At 31.5% G+C, this 23,292-nt stretch overlaps 1 protein-coding gene across 1 annotated transcript in view; it reads right to left on the bottom strand.

Moving 5' to 3' along the window:
• Positions 1-20,042: 20,042 nt before the first annotated feature.
• Positions 20,043-23,292, bottom strand: part of LOC102605927 (probable inactive purple acid phosphatase 27) — a 10,073-nt gene continuing 6,823 nt past the window's right edge. Inside the window, exons 4-12 of the mRNA XM_006362390.2 lie at positions 22,938-23,060; positions 22,402-22,494; positions 22,033-22,162; positions 21,833-21,914; positions 21,619-21,751; positions 21,324-21,529; positions 21,118-21,243; positions 20,703-21,012; positions 20,043-20,610 (exon numbers count right to left, since the gene is read on the bottom strand). Of these exons, the coding sequence (XP_006362452.1) occupies positions 20,305-20,610; positions 20,703-21,012; positions 21,118-21,243; positions 21,324-21,529; positions 21,619-21,751; positions 21,833-21,914; positions 22,033-22,162; positions 22,402-22,494; positions 22,938-23,060 (1,509 nt within the window). The 3' untranslated portion in view covers positions 20,043-20,304. The remainder of the gene's footprint in view (positions 20,611-20,702; positions 21,013-21,117; positions 21,244-21,323; positions 21,530-21,618; positions 21,752-21,832; positions 21,915-22,032; positions 22,163-22,401; positions 22,495-22,937; positions 23,061-23,292) is intronic.

Raw genomic sequence — 23,292 nt, 5'->3', positions numbered from 1 at the left:
ATCTGTACTCAGCCTCTGCAGAGGATAAAGAGATGGTCTCCTGCTTCTTTGATTTCCAACTTATAGGACTGTCCCCAAGCAACACCAAATACCCACTGACAGACTTTCGAGAATCAGGGCATGAAGCCCAGTCTGAATCACAATAACCTTTGACGGAGAAATCAGCATTTTTTGACATAAACAGGCCTAGTGTAGGATCAGATTTTAAGTAGCGAAGGAGACGGAAAGCAGCCTGTAAGTGAGGTTCCCTAGGATCCTGCATGAATTGGCTGAGGTGTTGAACACTAAAGGCAATGTCCAGCCTAGTATTAGTGAGGAAATTTAGTTTCCCAACAAGTTTCCTATAATATGTGACATCATTCAGGACAGTGCCCTCTTTTGCCCTTAATTTGATGTTGGGATCAAGAGGAGAGGTGAGAGAACTAAGGTGCAGGCAGTCATACTCTTTCAACAAATCAAGGACAAACTTTCGTTGGGAGATGATGATGCCTTGTTGTGTGTGCAACACTTCCAATCCCAAAAAATAATGCAGGAGGCCCAAGTCTTTGATCTTGAACCTGTTGTGCAAATAAGCTTTCAGGTCTGCAATTTCAATAGTGTCTGTACCTGTAAGAACAATGTCATCCACATATACAGCTACATAGACTGTGGAAGCGGCTTTCTTTTTGTAAAATAAAGAATAGTCATTCATGGAATGAGTGTAACCCCTGGAATATAGGGCCTCAGTGAGCTTGGCATACCATTGCCTACTAGCTTGTTTGAGGCCATAAAGTGATTTTTTCAGCTGGCATACAAGAGTGGGGGATGTCACAGCTAGTCCAGGAGGTATTTCCATGTATACCTCCTCATGTAGATCTCCATGGAGAAATGCATTGTTTATGTCCAGCTGATATAAAGACCATCCCTGCTTAACAGCTGTAGCAAGTAGAGCTCTAACAGTGGTCATCTTGACCACAGGGGAGAAGGTCTCAGTGTAATCAATGCCTTCTTGTTGGGTGTAACCTTTCACCACAAGTCGAGCTTTAAGTCTCTCAATGCTGCCATCTGCCTTGTGTTTTACTTTGTATACCCATTTGCAACCTATGGCTTTCTTACCATGGGGCAGAGGGACCAGGTCCCAAGTGTGATTAGAGTGCAGAGCATCAAACTCTTGTGTCATGGCCACTTGCCATGCAGGATCAATAACAGCTTCTTTATATGATGTTGGCTCCCTGTCAAGGCAAACATTTCTCACAAAATCTTGACTATTAGGAATTAGATCAGTATGAGCTAAGTGGTGATGATTAGAAAAAAGGGCCTTAAGGGAAGAGGCGTTGGAAGTGGAAGCTGTGTCAACAACTAGTGTAGTAGGGGACTTAAGTTGTGGGATGGAATGGACATAGTCATTCTGTATTAGTACACTCGTTAATTAGCTTGTAGTTAATTAGTTTGTACAGTCCGTCAGTCAAGTTGTTAATTAGTTTGTTACACTTTCCACTAGTTTGTTAATTAGTTTGTTACACTTTTTCCTCTGTATATATAACTCTGATAGGTTGAATAGAACTTTAACTTTCCATTTCACAAATAACCGTTTCTCTGAATTCTCTCTCTGTATTGATATGGCGGAAGCCTCCATTGTTGTATCTCAAGTTCACTAAGTTTTACATGGTATCAGAGCCATCTCGATCTAGAGACACTCGTTCCTTTCTTATTCTGTTTTTTTCTTCTCGACCTTTCATTGATTGCGCACCTGTAACAATCAACTATGGCGATTGGTAATACCTCTGATTCTACTGAAATTGGTACTGGAATTGGTAATGGAGATAACACTTCTGCTCCGACTCCGATCGATTCGAACAATCCCCTGTATATGCATCCATCTGATAATCCTGGTGCGATGCTTGTACCAGTACAGTTCACTGGACTTGGTTATCGTTCATGGAGGCGTAGTGTTTTGCGATCACTGTCTGTGAAAAATAAATTAGGATTCATTACTGGTGAATGTTTACGTCCTAGATCTGATCACCATACCTACAGACTATGGGAGAGGTGTGACGATATTGTTACGTCATGGATTTTGAATTCATTGTCCAAGGAGATTGCAGATAGCGTTGAATATGTTCAGAATTCTGCTGAGCTCTGGAAAGAGTTGGAGGATAGATACGAGCAGACGAATGGAGCAAAATTGTATCAAATTCAGCGGGAAATCAATGATTTGTCTCAGGGATCCCTCGACATCACAACTTACTACACAAAGTTGAAGAAACTATGGGAGGAACTTAGCACTTTGAATGCCAAAACTTAATGTACTTGCAGCTACATTTGTGGAGCAAAAGAAAGTGTTTACAAGGGTGAACAGGATAGAAGATTAGTTCAATTCCTAATGGGACTCAATGAGATTTATACAGCAATACGCGGCAGTATACTTATGATGAATCCACTACCCTCCATGGCACAAGCATTTTCTCTGTTAGTTCAGGATGAACACCAAAGAGAGATCAAACCTTCAAATCATCTTACTCTAGATTCGACTGCTTTGCATGCTGGGACTGATAAGCCCACACACTATAAAACCAATTACTCCACCAACAATTTGAAGTATAAGGACAGGTTTTGTAATTACTGTAAGAGAACTGGCCATCTAATGGAAAAATGCTATCAACTTCATGGTTATCCACCTGGTCATCTGCTCCATGGTTCTTCACCTGGTCATATTAACAACAGTCAAAACTCCAATTTCAATCTTAACCAAAACAGGAACAGTCAATCAGCTCAAAGGTCTAACACAACTAGAGCACCTGCACGATTCAATCAATACCCTCACACACCTGGTTATGGTAGAGGAAATGGGGGTAAGGCAGTGGCAAATGCTAACTGTGCAGCTGATCTAAACATTGGGAAGGGACTAACGACAAGTACTACAGGTGAAGAAATGTTCAATGTGAATCTTACAAAGGAAGAATATGGTCATCTCCAGGCTGCACTCCATCATTTCCAGAAGGATTATGATGCTGAGTGTCCCCCCACCAATCAAGCTTTTGCCAATGGTACAGTTGATTTTGCAGGTACAATAATTTGCACTTCTTCTATGGATTCTAGCAAACTGTCTTGTGCATGTTTCAAAAACAAGTCTGACTCGTGGATATTAGACTCAGGAGCTTCGAACCATATGACTTTCAACATTTCCCTCTTACACAATGTTACCACCCTTCCCTATCCAGTCCTAGTAGATTTACCAAATGGCTATAAAGTTAAGGTGACTCAGATTGGAAGTGTAGCATTAGGACCCATGATTAGCCTAGAAAAAGTCTTGTTTGTGCCATCTTTCAAGTACAATCTGATTTCTATTAATGCCATGAGCATGCAGTCCCACTGCACTATCAGTTTCACTAAAACTTCATGTGTTATGCAGGCCCCTTCAATGAAGAGGCCTCTGGTCATTGGTAGGGCAGAAGCTGGACTCTACTTCCTTTGTCCCAATTGCTTGAAGACTCTCAATTCTTCTTCTTTGAGTAGTATTTCTTCATGTTGCATTTTTCCTTCATGTAATGCTTGTAATAGTAGTCGTTCTTTTCCTGCATCAAATAGTATGAAATGTACTTCTTTTCTTAACAAACAGAATTCTTGTTTGAATGTTGAAAATTTTCCTACTGTCCCTCTACTGCATTCTCCTATTTTCTCTCACACATGCACTGGAAATAATGTAAATGTTGTGTGGCACAATCGATTGGGACATGTTCCTTTTGTCAAAATGAAAAGTATTTCCACTATCCCCATCACCTTTTCCTCCAAACAACCATTCATGTGCTCTATTTGCCCTATGGCAAGGCAAGAAAGATTGCCTTTCAAGCCAAGAACCAGCATAAGCTCACAGTTGTTTGAACTAGTACATGTTGACCTATGGGGACCCTATCACATAGCCACACATAACCACTTCAAATACTTCATCACCATTGTGGATGATTTTAGTAGATCCACTTGGACTCAACTCTTAAGTTCCAAAAGTAATGCCCTGCAAACCCTTAAGGCTTTTATTGCCATGGTGGAAAATCAATTCCAAACTACTGTTAAAACAGTTAGGACAGACAATGGTCTGGAGTTTGTCAACACAGAAACAACCATTTTTTTTCAAACCAAAGGCATCATCCATCAGAAAACTTGCCCATATACACCCCAACAAAATGGTGTAGTGGAGAGAAAACATAAACATTTACTTGAGACTGCCAGGGCACTCTTGTTTCAATCCAAACTACCTACAAAATATTGGGGGGAGTGTGTACTTTGTGCTACTTATATAATAAATAGACTTCCATCTCGAATATTGAACAATAAATGCTCCCATGAACTGCTATATAACAAAAAGCCTTTATATTCCCATATGAGGAGTTTTGGTTGCCTTTGTTATCCCACCACACCTATCCCTCATAGAACAAAATTTGACCCCAGAACTACACCACATATTTTCATTGGTTATCCTTTTGAGACAAAAGGGTACAAGGTCCTAAACTTGTCCACACACAAAATACATGTATCTAGGGATGTTGTTTTTCATGAAACTGTTTTTCCTTTTCATTTATCATCTACTGCTTTTTCACCTCCCTCATTTTTAGAGTTTCCTCCTTTCATTGACTTTCTGAATGACTCAAATCAGCATGACACACAAGACACTCTAGTTAATCTGGATAAACCTAATGGTACATGCAATCTGCCTCCTGCGACTCTTGTCCATTCTTCTACTGACGGACTGTACAAACTAATTAACTACAAGCTAATTAACGAGTGTACTAATACAGAATGTACAACTCAATAAACTCATCATACTATTACAATAATAATAATAATGCTAGTTACTATGCGTCAATCTCAAGCAAGTTTTGTTTGACTATGAATTTTCAGTATCCATGTCGTGACACCATTTAAACCTTGTTATAACATGTGTACTTTTCTTGTTATACAACTGTTTTGAACAGAATCTTTTCGATATTTTGGCACTTGTGATATCATATCCTTGCCACACTGCTTGTAATTTTGAAAAATCAAGTAACTTCTCATCTTTGTTACAAAAATAGAAAGATCTTGAAGAATATGAACATAGTAACTCTTGTTATCAAGAGCTTACGCAATTCGCCTTGACAAACGTTCATATATTTGAGAAATATTATGCTACTAATTGCCTTCAAATCGCATAGAAAATTTATAAAAGAGGAATAAAGAGAATACACAAAATTGTACTCACAATCTAGATGATAATTAAATCACGTCTATTTATTCATTTTGTGATCGTAATTTATTTTTCGATCATTTTTGTTTTTGATATCTGCATATATGTTTTAACTGTTTTTATTTTATTTTATGTAAATGACCATAATAACTGAAGAGAACATAAATTTCCAACAACATTATTTGTAAAAGTTGTATCATAATTATATTTTTAAAATTTATGTAATAACATTCTTATATCATATTTGTATTTTTTGAGAAGTTACACTTTTTTTAGAAGGCACGTGTCCAGTGCTATTAACCATTATACATTAATGTTAGGTCCAACAAGATTAGAAAGAGCATGTCTTATGTGAGACTCAGAATATGACATGTAATTTGATGGATGTTCTCCTATGTAATCAATCAGATTTGTCATCATCATGGAGACTCTTACTGCTGCTTCAAATTACTGAATCATATAGATTATGTATCGACTATTATATCCATGTTCAATTCATTCATACCCTAAAATTCAATACACCTATCCCCAACTATCAAATTTGCCCTAATGATTTCAAGTTGATTATTTAAATTTGAATTCTATTGCATCTCTGCAAAACATAACAAAATACAACTTAAAAGAATACATATTTTCAACCATTAAATAAGAAGTATATAACCAAAAAAACACTATGTTATGTTAAATAAATCTCAGCTATCGGAAGACACACTTACCCCAACGTTTAGTTGATTTCTTTCTACTCTTTCTTGGTGGTGTCCGAGAAGTGCATACCTCGCTGGCCAAAGACAAGGTATAGAAAACCTTTTTTTGAAGGTTTGGTTTGCATATATTTGTTTGGGGAAAAAATGTGGGCGCCCATTATAAAACATGATGCATAACAACAAATTTTAAATTGATAGCTCCAAAATATAACATAGTGATTACTAAAAAAAAGATTAAATTATGATATTGATAAATCATGTTAAGGACAATTATCTGAGAAGTTGAAATATCAGCAACAACAAATAAAGCAAGAAGAAGAAGGGAGGCTTGAATTGAGTTTACATTTTCAAAATCATAATAGCCTATTTATAATTGGGTGAAAATCATTTATATCAGCGAGTTTGATTAAAGAATCTCAATAAACTTAGTTGTCTAAAATAAAATTTTAATAAGAGTATATACACAGTTCAACAATAAATATATGTTTTTGTTTTAAAAAAAGAAAAACGATTGGTTTTTAAGAGTCGCCACTTAACTTTTAAAGGAAAATCAAGAAAACTATTTTTTTCAAAAGATTAAAACAGAAATCGATTGAAAATAATAAGGGGGGTTCGGGGTTCATATTAACATTTCAGGAAGGGTTTGAAAGCACCCGAAATACCCGCTAACATGCAGTTATTCGATAATTAACTATTTGGCTAAATATAAACATGCTTAATTAAGTTGAAAAAATAAACAAGTTTAAAAGTTTAAAGTAATCTAAAGGGGGAAAGGGAAATATTAAGATACTACTTAAGTAAATTATCTTTTGCAAATATGTTTTAAAGTCAAGGAAAATGAGTGCTTACTTAATTTTTGGAAAATTAATTCGGAATGGCTACCCTTTGGGAAAATCGAATTGTAAGAATCTTAAAACTAATTAAACAGACCAATATGCAAATAATGATAAGTGAGCAAATATAAAAGGGAAAATTAGCTAACTAGTCAAAATATCTAACATAATTATTAAAAACATCTACACTTTAAAATAATTATTAAAAATGTCAATATGTCAATATTTTTAAAAAAATATAGTGTATCCTCATTTAGTTCCTAAATTATCTCACATTAATCACATGTTCTCTCTCGTATATTGTTTTTATAGCAAATTATATATTTATAATTATCTTTCTAAAATACATCAAATTGTCACTCCTGATCAACTTCACTTTCTCTCTCTATTCATTATTTTTATTCCCCTTCTCTCTGCTTTCAGATTCTTTCTCTTTTTTTTTTTCTTTTTTTCAAAATGGAAAAAATCAAACAAAATATTTGTATCAGATTCTCATTTAATCGGATAACTTGCTTTGAATTTGTATTTATTGGGTTAATATCAGAATTTTTTAGTTTTGATTTGTCTTTTTTTTTGGCCGTTTATGTATTTTTGTGTTCCAATTTATTCAACTTCAAAATCGTTTATTTAGTAAATTTCCTTTTGAGTCTGATTTTTTAGTAAACCTCGTTACTATTTAGGGTAGGTTTTGTATTTTGATGTTTACATTTCTCCAATTTCAGTTAATATTTAATTTCATACTTAATTTGTGTTCATATTAGTATTGTCAGTTGTATTTTTCATATGTCAATTGTATTTTCAGAATATTGTATTTATTTAAATGAAATTATAGACGACTAAAATGATATATATTCTTACTTAAATTGTATTCATATTAGTATATATGTTGTATTTTTTATATTTTAATTTATTTTTCAGCAATATTATATTTATTTAAGCATATTGTATCCATGTGCATTCAAATCAATCATTTTGTATGCTATGTTCAAATTCAGTTATCAACTATATTTACATTCAAAATAAATGTATTTTGTATGTTGTATATCAATAATTTGTACTCATGTAATTTTATTTTTAGCTTTTGATTAAACAAAAAAAATGTATTCTAAACTGATTTTGTATTTTAAAAGTTGTATTTCAAAAATGTATTCTAAAAGTTGTTTCCTAACTGTTGATCAAATTCACTATTCACTTTTATTTGTAACTTTTGATTTAAGAAAAAGTTGCATTCTAACCTGATTTGTATTTCAAAAGTTGTATTTCAAAAATTGTATTCTAAAAGTTGTTGTCTATAATTGTTGAACAAATTAGTATTCCAATCAAATTTATACTCCAATCATTCAATCTATAAAATCATAATAATTCAATAGAGAATAGGGATCACATCATCAAAATTGTATTCAAAATAAATTTGTATTCTAATAATCCAATACATAAATATCATCAAATTTGTATCCAAACTAATTTGTATTCCGATTATTCAATATACAATATCACAACAATAAATTTGTATTTGAATAAAATTTCAAAAATCTACTCTCATGTTGCATCACCAATAATTTTGATGAATTTTTTGAGATAATACCAGATCGATTATATCTTGAACAACAAATGTGATTTTTCGATTGTATATTTCAATTAGCTTCTTTGATCGATCCTCGATTTTGTGTTTTGTAGGAACACCGATGATGAATTGCTTCAATTTTGTATTTCAAAATAGCTTCCCAGATCTATCAACAATTTTGAATTTTCCAGGAAAAACGATGATGAACAGATGCAATTTTGAATTTTAACGATGATGAACAGATGCAATTTTGAATTTTAACGATGATGAACAGATGCAATTTTGAATTTTAACGATGATGAACAGATGCAATTTTGAATTTTAACGATGATGAACAGATGCAATTTTGAATTTTAACGATGATGAACAGATGCAATTTTGAATTTTAACGATGATGAACATAATTTTGATCGTTATGCAATTTTGTATTTTTTAGGAAAGAAGGATGATGAACTTTTTTTTACAACAGATCCATGACTCTTGACAAATAAAAATAAAAATTCTTACAGGAGATTTGACCATAAACGATGATCAATCGACTTGAGTTCTACGACGAATGAGGATTATCAATGGGGAATCAAAAAATTGATAACGGAGTTTGAATAACAATCGATTAATTCAAAATTTAGTTATCCAACGAAAAGTGGGGCAAATCAACGAAACCTTAAATTCAATTTCAATGGAGTATTCGAAAATGGATATTGGAAATATGCAGAACAATGGTGAAAGGCATTTGAAAGAACAAGAGAGAGATGGCACTTCGTATTTTTCCAATTGTAACTGATTAGAGATTTAAGCGATTTTTATCTTTTTTGAAATATTTTCTCCCATGATTTTCTCCATTCTATTGTTAAAGATTTGTATTCTTTCAAATTAAATAAATACAAAAGTCAGCCTTATAGCAAATCAAAATATTGACATTTTAAATAAATATTGAAAATGTTGACAAGGGGTCCTATTAAATGCTAAAATATTGTTGTTTTGAAAATTTTCCCAATATAAAAACATAAGTAATAAAGAATGAGCTCAAGTCTGATTTTCTGTTTGCCTGGGCTAGTACTTGGGCCTATTTCGTTTTGGGCTTTTGGCCCGTTTGAATTACTTATACATGTCCTAGTCTAACATAAAAGAGATGTTTTTCCTTTGAGCCTTAGGCCCAATTCTCCCACCTGTCCTAAACTCTAACAAAATAATAATAATAAATAGTAAATGTTAGGCAAATGACATAGTATAAGAAAGAAATTACTTCATTTCCCTACTCTTTCATTAATTACCAAAAATCCCCTTTTTTAGTGTTTTTTGGATACATAATATAGCAGCGCGGATATTTTAATTAATAACGGGCGGATACTTAAATTATTAAGTTGTTGTTATCAGTTTAATGTGTTAAATAAGGGATTAAAAACTGAAATTATAATTAAAACAGAAATTATAATTGACTCCCACAAATCACGCTTACGTTTCTTCCTTCAACCAATCAATCGTTCATAATCCTCTAACTGAATTATATTTTCTTAATTTCAAATTATGAAACGTTCTCCCTGTTCTTCGATAAAACAGTAAAAGTTTTATTCAAACAAATTTGGAACGCTATTTTGTGAAGATTCGACATGAATATTTCGATCTTGTTAAGGCATTCTGGATCATGGGAAAACGATGTTAGATACGAACGATACAGAAGTGATGGTATAGTGGTTTGTAAAAATATTTCGTTTGTGAATCTTATTTCAGCAATTACAGCTGAATTGGGATATTTTGTATCTGATACACGATAAGATATTATTTGGTATCATATAAATAATAATTATTTGGATATTTTGTATCTGATACACAATAAGATATTACCATTAGGTGTGATTTTAACTTTATATAAAAATTTGTTGATTTTTTTTATTTAAAGCAATGTTACAAGATTCAACATGTTAAATGATACTAAATATATTGAAACTTAATTGTTTTGTACCAATTGTAACATATTATTTGGTAGTAAATGTGTATCATATACATAATAATTGAATGGATATTGTGTATCTGAAAATAATATGTTATCATAATTTGTGATTTGCATCAAGGCTACCACATGTTTTAATAGATACTAAATAAATTGAAAATTAGTTGTGGACCCAATTATGGAATATATAGTATCAGATATTCCGTATCTGATAGTTATATTGTAGCGGCAGTATTGGTGTATAAGATACATAAATTGAAAAAATAATTAAAATAAGAATACAATTTTTGACAAAAAGGGTCTTCAAATTAATAATTACTTAGAAAAACAGTGCTGGAAAGGGAAGGAATCTTACAAAATACTAATTAATCGTATCTTCAACACAATACTAAAACATAACTATTCTATATTAATCAGTCCACCTTCTGCTGGTATAGTGTAGAAACTCTTCGGCCTTGTAGGATCATCGTTATTCGCTAACATATCCCGCCTTGAACTTGTCCATACCTTCTGCTGGTATAGTGTAGAAACTCTTCGGCCTTGTAGGATCATCGTTATTCGCTAACATATCCCGCCTTGAACTTGTCCATACCTTCTGCTGGTATAGTGTAGAAACTCTTCGGCCTTGTGATACAAATATAGGTTCTTTAGGTATCATTTGGAGACTTATCATTAACTATGATTCACAGTACAAAAACCAAACTAGATGCAAAATTGTTGAATTAAGCAATTTTCTTATATACAATAATATTCATTTCATTTGATACTAAATAACAACTACTTCATAAGAAAACATAAATGTACACAAATTGAATTGTATATACAGTGACCAAAATCTAACCTACAAAATAAATGTGATTTAAGTACTTAACTTAGATATAGTTCTCTTAACTTTTTATACAATAACAGTTAACAAACAAAATCGCGAAAAAATATTGTATCTGAGAAACAACTACATATTTCACAGATGATAATAAAAAAATTATTTATCATCAAATTTTTTTTTTAAAAAAACAGGGATAAGATATATGATTAAAAAATGGGAAAAATTGATGCTTACATTTGGTAATGTTGGTCGAACAATGGGAGGGGCAACCTTTCTACCCCTTTTTTGGAGGGTTTTCGAATCTTTTGAAGTAGTTGCATGTACTTTCTTCTTCGATTTTTTCTTGCTAGAACTTGAATTTGTCATGGTTATCGGAATAGACAACCTTTTAGAACTGAAAACCTTTGATGTTCGGATCTTCTGAATAAAAAATTAGAGATTAGTTAGATGTTAGATGCATAATGCAAGATAAAACGATTGATACAAAATAAAGAAAAAAAATGGCGGAAATTACAATGAAGACGATGAGAAACCCTATTTTGAACTCTGAATCCGGTTTAAAAGTGATAGGATTCTTTTCAAATTCAAAATATTTGAATTTGATAACTGAAGTTGTAATGGGAGAGATTGGGGGCGAAATTTAGGGAATGGGAAAGATCTCATTTTGCTTCAAACTAATAAAGTATCCGGTTAAGTTGAATTGGGGGAAAATAAGGGATTTTTGTATTTTAGTAAAAGAGTAGGGAAATATTGAGAATAGGTAAAGAAGTGTTGTGTATTTAAGTAATTTGTCCTAATAAATAAGTGGGTTTAGGCCCAATAATAACAAAATACAATTGCTGAAATTTGGGGGCTTTTTTGGTCCATTTCTGCTGATGTATACAGCGTATACAACCATCATATAGCGTTGTACATTTCTTGTATATCCTGTGAATTCAATGTATACAACATCAGCCTCTCTTCCACCTGCGTGTTTTAGTTTCCAATTGCTATATTTCATCTTTCGTTTTTTTGAACGATGACCAAGGCTAACTCGATAGGAAATCAACTCGGATATGTAGGTAGAGTGGAGTCCAGTAGACTCATTGAAGGAGTCCATGCAAAGAACAATATGATAATAATCAATAATTAATCATAATGAGATTTTAATAAAATAGCTAAGCATAATTGGAATCATAACAAGAGGAAATTGAATATATTTAATCTAAAAGCAAATGGACCAAATTGCTACAAGTATCTACGGGCCAACATTTAAGTAAAGCACTACACGAAGCAATTGTTTGAAGAAGAGACATCACAATAAACACAAGCTAATTAAAATCAAGGCTTTCTATAACTAAAGGAAAATAGAGACAACACACTATACCAATTATTAAAAACTTAACATTCTGTAACTTAAGGCAAAATGAGAGATTAAGGCATTAATAATATAATAAGGGAACAAAGGAAAATGCTAACTTATACAACAATTTGTATCCTACTAAAAACAAAATGACCATCAAGATACAACCCAATTTGTATCAAATTTTTTTTTAGAAAAAAAAACCCAATCTACCCCAAATATGCACATTCATTTATGGTCAGCTGTAGGCATGGAATACACATTCTGAACAGTGCTGAGGAAATCATTCGAGGAAGGCATGCTATCTTAGAAATGAACTAAGCAATTATTTTAAAACTAAACGTACCAAAAGGAAAGATTGTAATAGTAATTCAAAGGACAAAATCACTTTATACGAATATTTCAAATGCAACATTGCCTCAAACATACCATATTAATTAATTTTAAGACTCCTACGCCTAAACGAAAACGATACTAACCAGTTATCTTCAAGTAGCAAATATATATTAAAAAAGGAGCTTGATTCGAAAACAGAGTAAAATAATGGTGAAATGAATTCAACAGAGAGAACTGGCAGCCAATCCCAGCACATGAACAAACTAAAGGTTGCTTAACATTCACTAGTTGGACAGAATCATCTTAAATTCATACTACCACCAAGATCTTATTTTAAAATGGCAAATCGATAATTATCAATACTTACAAGACGGGTTAAGGAAATTAGTTTTTTTTTATAAAAAGAAAGGTATCTTAATACAAACGACAACAACTTAAGGCGAAAAATAACAACTCTACATTAATACAAACCCTTAAGTATGACTACGAATCATATCTCAGAGAATCACACACTTGAATCATATGACTATTTGACTCGATTATATCCATTTTAATCAGAAAAGCAAACAGGTCCATAATGAAACTGGGTTGCGTTCACTGGTTGCTTCTGGACTGGATTCGTTTTTCTGGGTTTCTTCGCGTTGGACTGCTGGAGGAGAAGAAGAACGCGTAGGTTCTCGGGTCGGGTCGGTATTTGGTACGCTGTATTGTTGTTTTGGTATTGTTGATGGGTCTGTTTTGAATGAAATTGGGCTGGGTGAATTGCAAATAGAGGGCTGGGAATTGGACTGATATTATGGGCTGGTTTTGGGTTAGAATGTAGGCTGAGATTTTAAAGAAAAACAAATGAGCTGCCGGATCATTTGTTGTGAAATGGAATGTTGGATGGGCTGGTGATCGTTAGAAAAAGGTCCAAGATTGGCTCCTTAAAATAAGCTCGCTAGAATTGAATTTGCTTTGGCCATATGAATCTAAATTATAGCCAATTGAAGTCATGAACATAGCCAAATTGAATCAATGAGTGAAATTGGCTAACAGTTAAGTAAGACGAATTAATATAAATTAATTAATGAGTTTCTTAATATCAACGAAATAAAATAATTAACTTAATTATAAACTAAATAATTTAAAATATAATCTATTATATAATTAAAATAATTAACCAAATATTTAATTAAAACTAAAATCTTTTTGAGACGATTTTTTGAATATTCATAAGATGACATAATTTTTATTTTTTTTCATTCAAAAACTTTGATAAACATCAATACACCAAAAATATTATTGCAACAAATATTCTTGACACACATCAATACACCCTAAGAAAATTATTAATATAAAAAAAATATTTGGAAGGATTATGAAAACTTACTAGTTCAATAGGAAAAAAATGGCGTTTGATTGAGAAAAGAGAGGAAGAAAGTTTGTAGTTGTGAGTGAAAAAGGCACGCAAAGAGCGAGAGAGGAGATAGTAAATTATTTCATAACATTTTAAAAAGTCTGAACGTTGTTAAAAGTCTGATTCGTTCAGACCTTTTTAAACTCATTAAGAGATAATAAATAAGAAAAAAAATTGGTTTTAAATACTTATACTTATGATTTAATAAGGGAAAAACACCGTTTCAAATTTATTTTGAGTGGATCGTTTTCGCTAGCTCGTTTTCCCAATCAGAAGGGTTACGAGTTATTTTACTTTGTTGCGGGCAGCAACTAGGAAAACGAGCTAACGACAACAATTCTCTACCACCGAAATAGTTTGCTCCATTTTTTATTGACAGTTGCTTCCCTATCATTTGTCTTCATCTAGATAATTATGCAAGTCCATTCTCCATTTGATCACTGTTAGTTTAATTGTTTATTTATAATCATCATTTGGTGTTTTATCTTATCATGTGAGGTTGGTTCAATTCCAAGTGAAGATTCTCCTTAAGTGTTGCATGTATTCTTTGGTCAACCGCAAGTTAGCGGACATTTCGAGGGCCTAATACTTCTCGAAATATAAATTGGACTCCGAACCCTCTTTAGTTTTCAAATGATTTTTAGTTTGTTTAAATCTTTTAAAAATCCTAAGTTTTCTTAATTTCTTTCGAAAATTAAGTGGTGACTCTCTTTGAAAATTGATTTTTCTTCAAAACTTAAGTTTAGTTGATTTTCGAAAACTAAAGTCATTTTTATGTTCCAAAACATCAATAGGTTTGAAAGCATATGTTGCGGTTGATTCAAGCAACAACAAGAAGAAATGTTCAACAACTTAAAGTAATCAAGAATCTCTTTTCAACAGAAGATGTTTACATCAATTTTAATGTAATTTTTCTCAACATTTTTGCGAATGCTATGCAGGGGATAAAAAAGAAGCCACTTGGAAGCTCAGTTGCGAATGTTTGCGGTTGATCATGAATTTTTTTCCATTTTGTTTCAAAGTTTAATTTCGAAAATCATATTTAGACTCTGTTTGAATTAGCTTAATAGTTTGTCAAACTTACTCTCAAGTCATTTTTAACTTTTGGAGTGTTTGACAAAGTTAAAAATAACTTCAAATAAATTTAAATTGACTAAAAAAAAATTAAAAACCAAAAGTAGGACTCTCCCTACTTTTTATTTTATTGTGTTAAAAGTCATTTAAATTTGACTTACTTTTTTTCAGCCAGTCCAAACGATAGTCATAAAATTCTAAAATATTATGTTTTTACTATTTTATTTTTTTAAAAAAATTATTCACAAAAGTTTAAAAACAACTATACTTAATTTCGTGACCAAATACAACTTCAATTTCCAAATATTACTTTTTACTTTGAAAACAAAAATTATGTTTTTTTTTTCTATTTTTATAATGAAACACGGTTAAACACCTATAATAGTGAGTGTGTTTTCCTTTCATTTTACTTTGATCATTTACTTCATCAACTTCTAACGAACGGTAGATATTTCACTCACAAAATTAATGTTGATGCTAAAAACTCAAAACTTTTTTCATGTACCAAAGTTGTTAAATCACATAAAAAAGATGCATCCAAGTACAATTATTTAATACCTATAAAAAGAAACTCTCCATATGACCCAATACACCACATTTCCTTCTCTCTCTTTTTTTTTTTTAACTTTGTTTAGTTTTCGAAGGCAAGAAAAAAAAGCTCAATAGCTCAGTTGTAATTTTCCAAAATGTTTCTTGTAGCATAATTATTACTACAACCTTATATAATCATAACCAAACATTAGACCCTAAAAAAAATAGTCTAATCATCAATATAATTTACTATATTTCAGTAAAATCATTTTTCTATCTTTCAAAACTCACGATTAATCAAAGATTGTGTGAGAAGAATGAATCAAAGATGTCTCGTGACTCTTGAAGTACGTAAATGTCATGTCTCGATAAGGAGATGTGGGAATACTTAATTATTTATCTTACTTCAGATTCATTCTTCTCATCACAATATTTGAGCGTGAGTTTTGGGTGGTAGAAAGGCGATTTGACTTATTCATAGTGAATTATTTTGATAATTAAATTATTTCTTTTTGTCTGATGATTGGTTATGGTTATATAAGGTTGTAATAATAACAATGCTCCAAGGAACAATATCAAAGTGAATAATTTTTGTGACCAAATGAATCCTAAGAAAAACGACTAGACACATCTATATATCTATATAAAGCTGAATCTAGAATCGCTGATGTGACACCCTCCAATGGCTAGCATTTGCAATTATCTATTTTCTCCTTCTTCTTTTTTTGAATTATTTCTAAATTTTTCCTTAAAAAATAAGTACATAAATGAGTATTGAATAATAGATGAAACTGCCATTATAAATGAGTTAAAATTGACAATTATGATTAATTATTATTGGGTTTGCCCGTTTCTATTCCTAACATTAATGTTACTTTCTCTTCTCATGTTTTTTTATATTTCAAGTATGGAAGAGTATCCATATAAATTTGAGCACAATTGGATATACATTTTTCATAATCATCCATTTTTCATTATATTTTTCAACAAGACTTGAGTGAATATTAATGCTATAATTTCTTCTAATTTTTTTTTTTTGTTGCAGCTTTATCCTTCAATACTTTTTATCAATCTCACAAATAAATCTCATGGTAAGCAAATATATATATTTTATGTGTTTCTGATTTAAAGTTTATATGAAATTTTGGATATACATTTTTCATAATCATCCATTTTTCACTACATTTTAAAAAAAGACTTGAGTAAATATTAATGCTATAATTTCTTCTAATATTATTTTTTTGGTTGCAGATTTATCCTTCAATACTTTCGTCACTCTCACAAATAATTCTCATGGTAAGCAAATATATATTTTATGTGTTTCTCATTTAAAGTTTATATGAAATTCTCACAATTTCAATAGTCACTTTTGTAATATAACCAGTAACCGTTTATGTTATAATAGTTACTTCACCCTCTTTATTTTTGACAAAAAACTTTTTTATCGAGTTCATTTTTCTTTTTATGAGTGCTTGACAATAACCATTGTTCTTTACTATCTTTTTATTTATATGTTGATCAAGTTTATCTACATATTATTCCTTTTGTATTTTTGTTATTCATTATTTTCTCTTTTGGGGAAAAGCAATGATAATGTGAATTTTCGCAAAAATACAAAATTGAACTTTAAAAATATTTTATAATCATTGTATGATATTGTTCTAAATATTCACTCTTTTCTCATACTTTCATATTATTTGATTTATAAAAGTGGTCAACTTTGCTTTTAGAAAGCTAATGAGGAGTCGTCTACATATTTTGAAATGGTAAGAGGCTTATTTCATCAAGTTCCTATAGTCAAACTTAAAGATTTTAAAAATATTTGCTTTCTTTATTTTGTAGTTATTATAAAAAATTTACATTTTACAGTCAATTTTAATATTTTTTTGGACACCCCCTTTCCGAATTTTGTAGTTATGATTTTTTCCCCTTCTTATTTGTAATAAAAAAAATTGTTTTTTTTGTCTACCCCTCAACTTTGTCATTTGGAATTGATATGTCACTCGTTATGAAAATGACTCATATATACCCTTACCGTTATACAAATGACTCACATATACCCCTACCGTTACAAAATGAGCTCACATATACCCTTCATTTAACAGAAGTGAAAAAATTAGTTTTAAATTTATATTTTTGACTTTTAATTTTCTTAAAAATTATTTAGGGGTATTATATGATTTTTCTAGCAAAGTTCAAGGTATATTTTAATCTTTTTCATACATAAATTATTTTTTGACTTCTTCTATTATAATTATTTGAGTTTCTTATACTTATTTTATTTTTTCTTTCTATTCCTTAGTGTAAAGAAAAAAAATTAAAACTAATTTTTTTGGTCTATATTATAATTTAAACTTTTTTTGTCTATATGTAATTAATTTTTTATTTGAAGAAAAAATTTGGTCATCTATAATAAGTTTTACAAGAATATTAGTGAAAACATAAATAAATGTGACCATCAAAATAATAAATCTAAATTAGTCATTGAAACAAAAAAAAAGTCAAAAAAAATATGTTTGAGGAGGATTAAATATACTCATATGGGATTATATTTTTTTTTTTAAAAAATAATAAAAAATTAAACTAAAATTAATTTTTTTCATCCGTTAGAGAAAAAGGGTATATGTGAACCATTTGTATATAAGTAGGGGTATATATGAGCCACTTTTATAACTAAGAATATATCAGCTCTAAATGACAAAGTTGAGGGATATATCAGATCATTTTCCCTTAAGTTTATAAGATTCTCAAATTGTTACAAATGAAAGGCTTTGAGCAATTGAGAATTCCATCATATGTTTGAAAAGAGTATAATTTTAAATGGAAAGAGATGAGTATTTTTCTTTAATGTTATATTATTATTATTATTATTATTATTTGCTAATAATTTAATATATTTGTTAAATAGTCCAAAGATTTTATAGACGCATTCAATACCCTTTTTTTCCCTACTTTCTATAAATCAACTAAGTAATAATATTTTAATATGTGCTAAAAATATATAATTTGAGTTATACTAACTTTTTTAATATCTTATTACTATTCTTCAATGGGGTATGTTTTAATAATGTAATTAAAACGAATTTATTATTGAAAATACTTTCTTTCTTTTTTTACGTTAAAGGTACATTTGAGGCTATGACTATATTAGGAAGGATTTACCAAAAGAACTATTTACGGTTGGTGCTTCCCATAAAAAGAAAAAGAAAAAGAAAAGAAAAAGAAAGTGAAAGTATTTTAAAATAGTTCAATCATAATGAATGCATTCTTCTAAAATATTTGTTACTATAATTTCTAATCAATTTGATCGTATCTAGGGTTGTCATAGGAGCAATAAAAATCTTAAGGTGTTTTTACGATTTCATCTACAAATTGTTGTTATTAGTTTCGATCGACGATCTTTTAAATCTTATCTTCACGCTTATGATTGTTAATACATTTACTTTCATTTTAGATTAAATGGATTAGAGTTAATTGTAAATTCAACTAATCTTTTTATGATCGAACAAAGCGCGGACATATTCACTAGCTGAGTTTAATTAGCCAAAGTAGTTACTTTTATTATATTAAAATTGTGTAAATATTTCCACTTAATTCATTATATTCACAGGTTAGAAGAGCTACAGAGAGTCGAGCTAATTTAAGCGCAACAAAGTGATGTGTTCTTGTGATTGATATAATTTGACACAATTAGATTAATGGTGCAAATTTACATTTGTTAAGTCTATAATTAAAGAATTATTTTAGACCTACTGTCTTAATTCAAGAACCATTTATAACATTTTCTCTATATTTCACTCACAAAATTAATGTGTGATAAGAACTCAAAACTTTTCTCATGTACCTAAGTTGTTACATCTCAAAAAAGGAAAAATGCATCCAATTAGACCAGAAAGTACAATTATTATATACATATAAAAAGGAAACCCTCCACATGACCCAATACAACCCCATTTCCTTTTACTTGTATCTACTATTCAAAAGGCCAGAAAAAAAAATCATGTTTCATGATTGTTAAAATACAGAAATTAAATGTTATGTAAGGTGATTCACTTATTCATAGTGAATATTTCTATAATTAGATTATGTTTTTGTCTCGTGATTGGGTGTGGTAAAGGTTATAGTAATAATAATGTCACAAGGAACAATAGTAAATTTCATATTTCTTACATCTACTCATAAAGGTAAAGAGTTTTTTTTTTCTGATATAAACCATCGACTCAGGTAGAGCAATAAGACATATAGAGTAATTTGCAAAATTTTCTTCACTTTTGGACAAAGATAAATCCATAACTAGTTCCCACAATATGGCCCTCTTCTTTATTCCAAAATTAAGAAAAAATGATAGTTTACATCCACTTACAAGGAGGCAATATGAAAGCCAAAAGAAGCATACTAAGAGAGCAAAAGAGACAAGATCTAAATACTACTAGTTCTAGAACAAACTTAATGGATTCACTCAGCGCGAATCTAGATCAGTCGTGCTAGCAGGCTTCAGGTACCGGTTGGTTAAACGAGTACATCCACTTCATGACATATTGAGCTTAACTAGCCAAAGTAGTTGGTTCACAACCATCATGGACACATGCCAAGACATCCTTATAGTCTCTTGAGATTGTGAAAGAATCATACACTTTACCATCTTTGCTCTTCTTGTACTCAAAGAGAAGGTTAGATTGGTCAAATGCTGTAAGTTTGACAAATCCATAGTCATAATCTTTGAACACACTCCATGTGGTGTTAATGGTGGTGAATCTATTCAAATTGCTTCCTCCTCCACCAACAACAACATGAATCGTTCCGTTCACTACGCCAGAGTAGTGTGATGTCTCCTTGTTCACACATTGATTCTGTCCATACAACAATTTGTCAAGCAATAAAATAAATGGATCTCAATATATATAAGTGAAATAACTAAACACTTTAGAAATATAATGTCTACCTGGTAAATAGGGCAAACTCTTTCATAGTTATGAACATGCCCGTAGAATGCCATATCAACCTTATACTTTTGCCAGAGCTTTTGCAAGTGCTCCCTTCCCATGGGCTCTTCAAATGAGCCTTCTTTAGCATACCAGTCATTAGATGAGTAACCAAGAACACGATGAGCAGCGAAAATCAACCAAGGTTGTTTATGTCTATTGGCTGACGCAAAGCATTGCTCGATGAACTTGTACTGTTCAGATCCCTCTCTCCAATCATGCTCAGTGTCTCCTATACAGAAGTGGAACATGCCATAGTCAGCTGCATACCTGTCAACCAATATGCACAACACAAGTTCAAATGAAGGCAGCAACTCTTATATATTATCAGCACTAGCAATAAAAAAATATGTGTGTTTGACATGAATGACATACCAAAACTTAGCTCTGTTCTCTGCAGGGACATAGTATAATGTTTCAGCTGGTACACCACATTCTCCACCCGAATCTATACCGGTGTATAATGATCCACTGTTCTCCCAAGTTCTTTCATGATTACCACTGCAGAACAAAATTTCTTCGCGAAATGAGATTTCAAATATTTAAAAGTTGACTATCGACAATTACAATGATGAACAGACCTTGCAATCATGAAAGGTACTCTCGATGTTATTGGTTCTACTTGCGCAGTAAATTGATCCCATTGTGAGATATATCCGTTTGCATAGGGGAGATCTCCAATAAGGAAAACCGCGTCAATGTTATCAAGGTCATCAATAAGGGTATCAGTTGTCATAAGTGATCCAGGCTGATAATTAGCATATTCATTTGAACCATCGCGCTCTTGCTGAAGCAACAAATATAAATGGGAAAACCACATTCGTAAACGTTTAGAAAGACAGATATATGATAGATATGATATTGTTAGTAGATTACCTTCCCCATATCTCCAAATATCACAATACGTTGCAATGACTCTTGCCCCGGAAATGGAGCAGACTTAAACGAATATTGCTTGCTCCAAACAATTGAACCATTGTTTAACATGTGACCTAACTTGTATGTGTACCTGAAATTTCACAAAATAAGTGCTCAAAATGGGGTGTGACATGTCAACAATGAAGTAACTCGCTCCTACAGAAAAACTTACACCATGTTTGGCCACAAATCTTTAAGGAAACTTGTATGTATGAATCCAGGATCGCGCCATCCCACAGTTCTTGCAGGCGTTCCTACAGACGCGCGCTCATAACATTATTCAACAATTTTACCTCTCCTACTCTATCTTCAACTTTAGTCAGAAAAAACAGAGGAAAAAATCAATTTGTTGTTTAATAGAAGTCATCATACCACACATGCTGTTCCGATGGAATGTCAGTGTCCCTGCTGGGGAACGCGTTTGCTCTTGGCCCTTCCAACCCCATTCGACGAATGGAACAGCCTCGTCTATATTGTAACCACTTGTCCAAGTAACGGTCATCTAGGAGAAAAAGAGACATAAGTTAAACTCATGATACAAACACGAATCTCCAATATACATGCGATGACTAGCAGGAATTCTAACAAGGGGATTTAAAATAACGAATCAATTTAACATGTTCTCCAATTTAAGGAATCAATCAACTCGACACACTACTACATCAATATTGATACCGAACCCCATGTAACATGGATAATAAAACACAAAAAATATGTCTTAATGGGAAAAAAAGAACTTACAATATCCCATGACTTGCCAAGAGCAAGACGTGGATAAAGAGGCGCTTTTGGATTGGCAAATGCAACGAAATTTGAGACGCCTATCAACTTAGGCTGTAACAAACATGAATTTTGTTAGTCCATATCATTAGCATGAAGTAAAAAACAGAGATATCAGCCCTATGTTACTCGGACTTTTCGAAAATGGAGAGGGGTTCAAGTCAGATCCTCCAAAAATAGTACATTTTTGGAGAATCAGACACATGTACAACAACAACAACATGTTTTTCGTGTAATATAACAAGTGCAGTTTGGGGAGGGTTGAGTGTCCCCAAACCTTACTCCCACCTCGTAGAGATACAAGTTTTTCCAAGTAGTTTGAGAAAGGTAATATAGAAATGAGAGCAGTAACAACAACGAAATAACGTGAAATGAAGAGCAGTACACAACATATAGAGAAATGAACTGTAATGACAACAAAATAATGTGATAACTGAAGCACAAAAAACCACAAGAATAATGATAATACTACTAACGAGAACTACCAACTAACTTACGTTTGACACACCGCCAGAGAAGAAGGCAAAGGAAAAATCCCCACGCTGATTAATTAGACGGAATTTCAATGAAGTCCTCCCAGTCTTTGTGTAATTGGCATTTTGGTAATTTGCATATTTGAACTGTAACACCAAAAAAAAAAAAATCAAATATACCTACATAAATCCAAGAAACCTTGTAATTAGAGGGAAAATTGAAAATTTTAAGTTTAATTATTGCCAAATTTGGGAAGTTGTCAACTTTGTCCAAATAGACAAGAAATAGTTTATAAGTAGATGTTTCAGCACTACTTAAATTCAACAAATATTGTCATATAAATTGAAACGAACGGAATATATATATATATATATATAT

This window comes from Solanum tuberosum, unplaced genomic scaffold, assembly GCF_000226075.1.
Source record: "Solanum tuberosum cultivar DM 1-3 516 R44 unplaced genomic scaffold, SolTub_3.0 scf00403, whole genome shotgun sequence".
Taxonomy (NCBI): domain Eukaryota; kingdom Viridiplantae; phylum Streptophyta; class Magnoliopsida; order Solanales; family Solanaceae; genus Solanum; species Solanum tuberosum.
Note: the sequence above shows the minus strand (reverse complement) of the source record. Positions and strands in the feature narration are given on the sequence as shown.